The sequence below is a fragment of the Lipotes vexillifer genome, unplaced genomic scaffold (assembly GCF_000442215.2).
Source record: "Lipotes vexillifer unplaced genomic scaffold, Lipotes_vexillifer_v1.1 scaffold392, whole genome shotgun sequence".
Taxonomy (NCBI): Eukaryota; Metazoa; Chordata; class Mammalia; order Artiodactyla; family Lipotidae; genus Lipotes; species Lipotes vexillifer.
In genome coordinates, this window is record NW_006776123.1 from 260,047 (window position 1) to 270,715 (window position 10,669).

The window sequence follows — 10,669 nt, forward strand, 5'->3', positions numbered from 1 at the left end:
TTTCCCTCTCTGGGCCTCAGGTGCTACATTTGTAGACTGAATAACCTCTGACCTGAATCATTGCCTTGGGTTTATTCTCTCATTGTTCTGCAAGTATTACCATCGTATTTGTTGGCTTCGCCTCATCATTACAGCTGCCTTTTTTGTGAGGAGGAACAGAGTTCTGTGTGTCTCATGAATCACTGTAGGCACAAGGCTCTATGCTGAGCTCTAAATCCACTTCTGGAGTGTAACTGAACTGACTTGAATTATATTTCTTTCTTTGCAGAGAGATCTCGCAGAATGACGTCTTGGAAGTGATAGAGGCAAATGTGTTCTCCAACCTGCCCAAACTACATGAAATGTAAGCAAGAACCTGTTTGCTCATGGCTGTTCTCAGCCATAGCTTTAAAGTTCACTTATACTCCTGGGAGGCCCTGGCTCTGCTCTGCCCTCAGACCCCTAGAATTTCATTTTAAGATGTCAAAGTCAGTCCAAAAGTCCAAAGTCATGTGTCTCTGCCTGGTGATCCAGGTCCCATTCCAGAGCTTGGTCTTATCCTGCTTCTTCCCTCCCAGAATTTCTTGCGTAGTAGACTCAAGAATCTAGCTCTGTGACTGCAAGTGTGTCCACCTCATCCTCTCATGCAAATTTATTCCACAGTCAAAGCCCAGAATAAATCCCCCATGATGTAGCTGAAGATGGGCAGTCTTAGTTTGACTCCATATACCCACCATGAAACCTTGGCCAAGATACAAAATCATGCTAAGACTTAGTTTTCTTATCTGTAAGTGAGAATAATAAAATTGCATGCCTCACAGGATCACTGTGATGAATAAATGAGATGATAAACGTTAAATAGATCTAACACATCAACCGGCGTACAGCGAGATCATCACAATCCTTGGCCTCTTTACTACTCCAACCAAAATTACTTCCTCTTGTTGACATTCTAGTTTTACATACATGCCAATACTCACACAGATCCACCTTGTTTCATACCAGTCTCTAATTACCATAGGTTGTCAAAGCCAGAAGAGACTTCACAGACAATCTGGTGCAAAATTTTCCGAAGTATATTCTGTGTGTCATTAAACACTTGGAAAATTATTCAGTGCTCCGAAAAAGGAAAAAACTCTATGGTCAAATAAGGTTAAGTTGGACAGATTCACTTACCATAGGAAAACTCAGAGCCTGTAATAAGCGAATATACACTTGGAATCTCCAAGAAGGATATCGTATTAAGAGTTTCTCGGCTAATGTCATGGGAAAGGTTTCTCTGCGAAGCACTGATTAGTATCTCACAAAATTCTCATGGAGCACAGTTAGGAAAGCCAGTGACCCACTTCCCTAATTTTACAGGTGAGGAAAGAAAGAGAGAAGTTGTGAGCCTTGTCTGGTCACCCAGCCAAATCCACAGCAGGATAAGGACTTGAACATAAATCTCCTGACTCCTTCATATCTTTTTGAGCACTTTTTAGCGCTTGTCAAGCATATATACATACCCACACACACATGCATAATTCATATATGCATACATACATCCATATGAATTTGTTTAGGAATGACAGTCTGTCCATCCTGGCAGAACTCCTTCCCTTCTCTCCTACTCACTTCGCATCCCACTCTCATTCTTCCTCGTTGTCATTAAGCCTCTGCAACTGACGCCTTCCCTCCCTCCCCCCATTGCCCTCGTGCTCCTTCCTTCCTTCTCACTCTGCTTGGCCTTTCCTTACCCTAGTTGGGAAAGAGATCTGACCAGGGTCTCAGAACCCACAGAGAATATCAGAGAAATGAACCAAAGGGCAGCTGGCCCTCCGGGCAAGGTCAAACAGGCGTCCCTCTATGTTCTTCAACGGGCAGTGGAGCTAATGCGATGGCTCTTTCATCTCTTCCCTGCACGGAGAGGTGCTCAGCCCCATGTAGCACTGACCGTACTTAAAATGATTAATTACCTGGTACTTGGATCTGGGTAGTTACAGGTTACTGCAACATTAAAGCTAATGAAACAGGGAGGAAGTAATTAACACAGAGCATCTCTGCAAATATACATTGATGTAGCAAGATGGGGAAAGGGCAGCCTCTCTCTGTCGGAATCCAAATGTGAACACGCCCACCTCCAGAAGTGCACTGTGTCCAGATCAGGACACAGTGCAGGTCAACCTGGGGCAGAAGCCATCACTTCCCATGAGCTGTGAGAGAGCAGCCTCAGTGTGCAGCATGAGGGGACTCACTGGCACATTCCCAGCTGCTGTCTGCTGGGACTGCACAGAGATGCCTACTGGTTTTCCCCCAGTCTTTGTTTTCCTTTGCCCCTTTACTCTCCTTTTCTCTAATCTCCTTTGTCTCTTCAGCCTTTTTCCTTCCCACCCTCTTTTGTTGTTTTCCATGCCCTTCTCTCTTGTCTCCCAACCAGACAAAAGCTCGTTTCCCCCATTAGTCTTGTCCCTATGCTCTTAGCCTCCTCAGACCCTGGGAGATCCTTAATGGTTAAAGACTCAACTGGGCTCAGTGAAAATGACTCACCCAGTCAGCACTTTGTTTGTCTCTGATGAATAGGTTCCAGGAAGACTTCAGTGCCGAGAGTTATATGGGACAGGATTAATATTTTGTTTGCGCAGTTTAGTATAGTAAAAGACACCGCATGTATGCTCAATTTTTGTTGAAACGATGGATGGATGAATAGATGGATGGATGGGTGAATGACATTAACATACTCTTTGCATAATGTGAAAAACACCATAGCATTCCTTACCGTTGAGGTCACGCGCATGTTCTTTCCTCTTTTACAGTAGAATTGAAAAAGCCAACAACCTGCTATACATCGACACTGATGCCTTCCAGAACCTTCCCAACCTCCGATATCTGTAAGAACTCCTGTGCCCACTGTATGATCAAATTGTGCACTCATCTTTTAGCAAAATATCCATTTGCAACTCTGGGGAACAACTGCTTTTAATCAAAGATGTGGGGCAGAAGTGGAAGTGGGGAGACACTTGCTGGCGGATTTTAGTTTAGTTTATTGAGTGAATCCCACTGACATAATTGCATTTTGTTTTCATTTACAAAAACAGACATCATCGTAAGGAATGCCATTTGCATTAATGGGATGGTCACAAGGACCTCTTGCAGAACTCAGTCATAATTTAGTGTTAATGAGATACAGCCAAAATTTCCGCTAGCATTTAGCCTGTGACCTTGACCTCAAAGACATCATCTCTCTTGTTCTGCATTTAAGCATTTTTTTCTTTGCTAGATTACAGTGTTTTATATTAAAAGTTTTGGTTAATAATAGACACGGTATTTTTATCAGCAGAGAGATTCCTGGTGTTTGAGCTTTATGCCTTGGGCCTGCCTCCATTTGCAAAATCCCTGCTTCTTCCATTCAAACAGCTTCCAGACTAGCTGAGGGCCTGTCAGAGCCCTGAGTGCTGTGATGGGGCTCCACAAAATAACAGATAAGAATTTGACCTACGGAGTCAAACTTTCTGGACCCATTTATTAGCTACTGATCACAGGCAAGAATCTAACCTCTTAAAGCCTGTTTCCTTGTCAAGAGAATGGAAATCATGATGAGTGTGTATCCGTTATCTATTAACATAATAATAATGCATAACCACCTACCCCCAAAAGACAGTTTTTAAGCAACAACGATGTATCATTTTTACCTGTCTGTGAGTTGATCAGTGGAATGGTTCTGCTGAGCTGGACTCTGTTGGCCTGACCTCAGCTAAGCTCACGCATGTTTTTGAAGTTAGTTGGCAGGTGAAGTGGGTGCTGGCTGCTCTGGGTGGTCTCGGTTTGGGACGACAGCTCTCCACCAAGTGGTGTTCGTTTCCAGCCAACTCACACAGGCTTGTTCACATGGCTGTCCTGGGGTTCCAAGACAGAGAGTAAGCTTGCAAGTCTCTTGAGACGTAAACCCTGAATTCGCACACCATTTCTTCTGTTGAATTTTATTAGCCAAAGCAATTCATGGGACCAGCCGAGGTTCAAGAGGTGGAGAACCATACTCCACTACTTGATGGAAAAAGCTGCAAAGTCAGAAGACAAGGTGTGTGGATACAGGGAAGGATAGGGAATTGAGGCCACCTTTGCAATCAATTTAAAGCATGTAAAAAGTTCTGCACAGTTCCTGTGACATCATAGTAAATGCTCAATAAAGATGAGCTACTAGTGATATTATGACTCTGTCCCTAACTTCTGATCCAGGAGACCTGGAGTTAGCAAGTAAAATACGGAACACTGGGCCACTGTGGTTTAGCTCACTGAATGGAGGCTGACTGAGGGAATAAAAGATTTAACAGAACAAAGTCCCTACGACCTGGAACTTCTGCTCTCTGATAGGAGCCCCAGAAAGGATCTGAGAGAGAAACAAGGTCTTCCACTCCTGAGTTCATGTCAGAGGCAGGACCAGCTTCACTGGCACGCAACCAGGGCAGCCTCACGGGGCTCCATGCTCTAAAGGCACCCAGGCTCAGAGGGCCTTGCCCCAGGTATAATACTCTGCTGTCGCCATCTTGAAACACTTAAACAGCTTTGAACGAGGAGCCCTGCATTTTCATTTTGCACTGCACCTCACAAATTATGTAGCCATTCATGCTCAGAGGTCAGGGTTATGACTGACTCAAGAGCCGTGGCTCTCTAAATGGACTTTGCTACACTCTCTGTAGAATCTAACCTGGGTTAGGTACATAGCAGTGGAGGAAATCTGAGGTAACAGAAGAGGCATGGGCCTTAGGATTAAAAAAAAAATCTAGGGCCTCATCCTGACTCCACCATTTACTCTTGGGCCAATCACTGGATTTCTGAGAGGTGCATAGCTTATAGGACTCTCAAGTGAGGTTTACATGTGAAAATATACTGTAAACTACAAACTGCTCAAAAACATTAATAAATGTACTAAGTATTTGTAGGATACTCTCTCTGGCCAACCAGTCAAAGTCTACAAGTCCACCCTCAGAAAAAGTCCAATAAGGGTTTAATACAGAGTTATGGTGGCCCCTAAGACCTTCAGCTTTCACCCAGAGTGTTTGGCATGAGTTAAAAAAAAAAAAAAAAAAAAAAAAAAGGACCACCCTCAGAAAAAGTCCAATAAGGGTTTAATACAGAGTTATGGTGGCCCCTAAGACCTTCAGCTTTCACCCAGAGTGTTTGGCAAAAAAAAAAAAAAAAAAAAAAAAAAAAGGACTTTGGGACATGCCTTTACATTTAATGGAGCAGTATAGAAAAGAAAAAGAAAAAACTATATATGACGTCAGAAGGACTGGATTCCAGATGAGATGCTGTTATTCATTAGCTAGATAACCACTAGCTTCTCTAAGCCTCCTTATCTGTAAATTGGGTGGTTGTAAAAACTCAATAAGATTATGCCTGTAGAAACATTTTGCAAGTTGTTTTTAGTGTATAAGCCATAAAGAACTATATAGATATAAAATTCTTAAAACTACCTATTACCCAGGTGGTTTCCTTCACCCCTTCCTCTTTTCTTCTTTCCCTCCCAATTGCCATTCTTCCCTTCCTTCCCCTCTCCCCTTCCTCTTAGAAAAAGTCTGAGTGGAATAGGGGCGGCCACAGAACCTTCCATAGCAGAACAAAAGCACATTAGGATATGCAGAGGGACACCCCTATTCACAAACTGTCACATGTGGCTCGTGAGAAGCGCTCCTGCAGAGGAGAGATTCGAGAAGATAGGGACCCCCTCACTCACACATTCCACAGCTATGATGATAACAGCAGGTCTGAGAACGGGGGCCTGGGAGCACGTGACCAAGGGCTGGGCAATCACTGCAAAGTTTGAAATCAAGAGCTCCAGCATTTGACCCTAATATTAGCCCGCACCTTGTGGCCAGCACCATTTGTTCTTATTAATAAGGACCCTCAGCCCTCCCTCTAGGGGATGAGGGCTGGGGAGGAACTTGGGAGGATGTGGGCGTGGAAGGCACAGCCCTAGACTGAAGGGGGAACTCTGGCAGCACAGAGGGGACAAATCTCCGACTTTGACTCTGGAGATCTGTGTCATCTGTCATCAAGTCCAGCCTCCCCTTTGTGTCCTTTTCTCATTTTGAGGTGTTCAGTAATCCTTAGGCACACCTGGCTCCCCCATCAAGTCCAGACAAAGCTGGAGGTGACCCACTTCCAGCCACATCTGTTCCTAAGAGGATCCTGGTTATCGTTCTCAGAGCATCTGAAACACGCTTTCTAACTGGGGAAAGAAAAGAACTTGTAAGCAGCTGAGAGGAATCGTCTCACTGTTAAATGATCCTCCTCAATGGCTCTGGAAATATATATATACTTACATAATCCTACAGAGTATGAGGTCCCGTCACATCCACTGCCATGCTGATCCCCCTCCGGAAGTTGGGACGAAGAGCCGTCCATCTTAATCCTTTGGACTTATTGCCCAGGGTGGACTTTCCCCAGCTGCACACTCCTCCCGGAAGGCAGCACAGGGTCACCCTGGGAACTGGAGCAACTTTTCACTCCAAAGACACTCTACCAGCAAGACATCTATTGAGGTCTCTCAGACCGTGGTCCTTTGAAGTGTTTTCCAAACTGCTAAGAGGAATCACCTAAATTCAGAGTTGGTCCTCTAATCTAAAAGATGATTTCGTGGAAAAAAAAAAAAGCCCAGTTAAGCTTCCTCTTTTTCCATTCTTATTTGTGTCTGAGCAGCGGTCATGAACAGCTTCGCAATCCAGCAGCCAGGTAGAGGTGGGAGGCAACGATTTCAGATATTCTTGGGAATGATGAACTACTTGCTTCAAGGCAAAGAAGAAACACAAAATAGATGAAGGAATCCAGAGGGGACCAGTAGGATGGAGCAGTTGTTTATTTCCTTAAGCCAGGTTAAATGTTTATCATCACAGCCAGCAGAGCAGGAAATTACAAGCGGGGGTGAGTTGTCATTTGACTTGAGAACCCTAAGCGCTGCATACACACACACACACACACACACACACACACACACACCTTAGGAATGTTATTCTGAAATTCTCAGCGTTGATTCCATTTCATGCTGATCATTTGATGGCACAGAATTCAAGACAACTAGAAATCAGCGTTCTTCATTATTCCCTTCATCCTTCGTTGAGGAACCTGAAATGGTTGGGGGTGGGGGTGGAATCTCATGAATAAAGAAATGTACTTTGACTAGAAGAATATACATCAAAGGATTCATCTGGGTGGATTTTTTTCAAGTCAGTATTGTATTTGCAAGCAGTATTTCTTTCTTTACCACTCTGCCTTCCTGGAGCTGACCTTTTGCGCATGAAAGATTATCTATTGATCTGTAAATAAGGTTTACACAATATTCTCTTGCCTTTGCATCCTGTCAGCGTAATTCTTAGGCAGCTGGGTGCTGCTCTTTGCTACTCAATAAACCTTAATTCCATCTTGGCAAACCCTTCACACAGCTGGGTGGGCCCGCACCCTCAACCGACAACTATCTTCCTGTCACGTGGGGGACTCTTAGAGCTTCTTAGGGGGCTGTTCATGGCAGCCACACCATCTGCTTTCTCCAGCCAGGGATGATTCCAGGAGAGTCTTCACTGGGACTCACCTCAGCAGTTCTGGCTGTTTCTTCCCCCACCCCTCCCCCTAAGTCCCTCTCTCTCTTTTCTGCGTTCCTCTCTTTCATTTGTTTTGGTAGGAGTGATGAAAGTAGCTTCTTTGGTTATAAAAGTTAAGCCATTTGTTGGACATCGCATGGCAAAAGGGACAGAGGGCAGGGATTCAGGAGGTGGCACAGAATAACAAGGAAGCACAGAGGCTCCAGGGCCATCTGGCTGGGCTCAGGTCTCGGTTCCTACCCTTCATAGTTGTGTGACCTTGGGTAACTGGCTTAACTTCTCTAGGTCTCAGTTTTCCTTTCTATAAATGATGAATAACACTGCCTGCATCTCTGCATTGTACTAAATGAAGTACTGAAAAGAATGACATTTAAAAAACTCTCAATAAATGTTAGCAATTCTTATTAAATTCCTGACTCTTATCATTTACTAGCTAAGGGAGCCTGTGTAAGGGACTCCATCTCTATGTATCTCAGTTCTCTCCTCTGCAAAAAAAAAAAAAAAAAAAAAAAAAAAAAAAAAAAAAAAAAAAAAAACCTTAAGGGACTCCATCTCTATGTATCTCAGTTCTCTCCTCTAAAAAAAAAAAAAAAAAAAGAAAAAGAAAAAAGAAAAAAAGAATACCTATCTCTGAGAGTCTTGTAAGGATTAATTTGATGACGATGGTGATGATGTGTTGGTGGTGGTGATATCTCTTTCCCCTTCCAATATTTCTAAGGTTTTGAAGGCCTTGTTTCTTTTGGACAGAACGCACTGATCAGCATTCACACATGAAAATATATCATTTGTGTTTCTCAAAAGTAAAAGGCATCCTTCTTACCAAACTCCTGACAAATCCAGAAAGGTCCCTCCAAACAAGTGAAATTACAAAATCCTGCATAATCCTAACCCCTCCTTTTGCTCATTTTCAACACTAGTGGTCCACAATACCTCATGCCATCCCCATCAACCAACTGGTTGGATAATGCTTCCTATTTTTAGGTTGATTTACAATTTAACTCTTTTTATCATTCTTCATTGCATTTGAACCTCACAACAATCCAAGGAGTAAGCAGGGCAGTAAAAGTACAAGCAATTACAGAAGCCAGCTGGCCATGTCTGTACTCCCTGGTCACAGAGCTCTTCGGACAGGAATGTGCAATGTCCCTGTGGACTGTTCCGATACTTTTGATGTCCCGCAACATTTGGTTCTCTGTGGTGGTGGGGAAAGAGCCATACTTGGGTTCATTTTTCAAAGTTACTGCAGCCACGTGCACAGTAGAAAGGATCGGTGCCTTCCCATTTCTCCTGCATCATTTTGGATGTGAAGTAGCCAGTCAGTAAGGACTCATTCATTCAGCCAATCATTCAACAATCATTTATTGAGGCCATACTATATCCCAGGCTTTATTGTGATGTTTCTTGGGTGTACAAAAGATGACAAGACAGATGAAGCCTCTGCCCTTATGGAACTTACATTCTAATTAGAGAGACAAATGCTGTTGTATAATGTCCGTGGTGATAGTGATATGAAGAAAAGTAGAGTGATGGTTTAAAAAGGGTGGTCGAGAAAGGATAGAGGGGATGGCCTTGTGAGAGATAAAGGAGTCATCTACGGACAGCTCCCAAAACAAGGAGCTCAGTCTTCTGGGGAGAAAAGACTGTCATTCATTAACCCCTGAATATAATACATCTTTCAAGCTGTGTGGCACTGGCCATAGATAAGAGGACTGATCCAATGCCTTGGGTTGGACTAGTCAAGGAAAGCTTCTTTCAAGGTAGGGAGGATTTAGCTGCAACTTGGGGGATGAATAAAATTTAGAAAGACAGAAAAGAAGGAATTTTCTGTGAAAGAAAGAGGTGAGTAAATGCATAGAACATAACAGGGCCATGGAATAGGCAGAGGATGACGAGATACTGAGGCTCAATAAAAAGGTGTACACTGAGAAGGAGTTTGACTACATCAGGATGGATTGGGTTTGGGGAGATTGGAAAACTGAATTTAAGCAAGGAGTTTAGTAGCAGAGAATAAGCTATAAGAGAGTCTTACCAACAAGGACCTACTGTATAGCACAGGGAACTATACTCAATATTTTGTAATGACCTATAAGGGAAAAGGATCTGAAAAAGAGTAGATACATATGTGTATAAGTGAATCACTTTGCTGTACACCTGAAACCAACACAGCATATTGTAAATCAACTATACTTGAACTGTTTTTAGAAAAAGAGCTTCTTAAGCAGCAGAGTGACAGGATGACAATGATTTGGACTGTAGATTGACAGGTAACAGGGTATAGACTATACTCAAGGGAGACCTGCTAAGGACCAGTTGCCATAACGCAGGAGTACAGTAACGGGGGCACCTGGAGGAATAGAAAGGCATGGTTCAACGGGGGACACATTTCCAAAACCGAACCACCGGCATATGATTTCCCTCTAGGTCGGACGGCCCAAGTGAATGCGGTGATTTTTGCCCACTCACCTCTAGTAACCCCCAAAGCCTCCCTTCCCCCTAGTGGCTCCCACACAGAATCACCCTGCAGACAGTATTCATCAAGAATTCAGTCTGGGCCAGAACTCACCCTACACAGTGGCTGTGAGTATTGGGAAGAAATTATTAGCCACCTCCCTGGCTGTCAGTGTTGTAAATGTCTAAGGATGTTGTCATGACTACAAGGATGTCTGGGCGCAATGGAAATTACACAATTGCTTCTTTTATCAGTAATCTGTCTAGCAGAGCCAACTTTGCCTGCCACTGTCAACTCCAGGAGAAGATAGCCCGAGTTTCCTTGTGGAACCCTGGAGTTCACCACGAGATTTCAGCCTGAGCATGTCAGCCCCAGGAGAGCGAGAACTTCCTCTTGTCTCGGGGCCTGCCTGTAACAATGGTGACATGTTCCTGCTGCTAACCTCTGCTCTTCATTCCTCTGACCTGTTCAGTGCTTTGTGCACCAAGAAGCTCAGGCCTTCTCCATCAGCAAGGCAATTACTGCATCTATCAATTCACATCAGTATGTTCAGGTTGATGGTCTTCTTCTCAAGGGAAGTGGCATATTTTTAAAAAGGAGCCTGGAAAAGGCAAGGTGAAACCCAAGAATTGATAATGATAGACTCCCAGGCGCGGGGCTTCTGAGAGGG

General features: G+C 43.8%; 1 protein-coding gene across 3 annotated transcripts in view; it reads left to right on the plus strand.

The window, feature by feature from the left end:
• The window catches only part of FSHR (follicle stimulating hormone receptor), a 178,790-nt gene that overhangs the window by 118,906 nt on the left and 49,215 nt on the right, over nucleotides 1–10,669 (plus strand). For all 3 annotated transcript variants that reach the window (XM_007450286.1, XM_007450285.1, XM_007450287.1), the window contains exons 3-4: nucleotides 269–343; nucleotides 2,772–2,846. In XM_007450286.1, coding sequence (XP_007450348.1) covers nucleotides 269–343; nucleotides 2,772–2,846 — 150 coding nt within the window. The remainder of the gene's footprint in view (nucleotides 1–268; nucleotides 344–2,771; nucleotides 2,847–10,669) is intronic.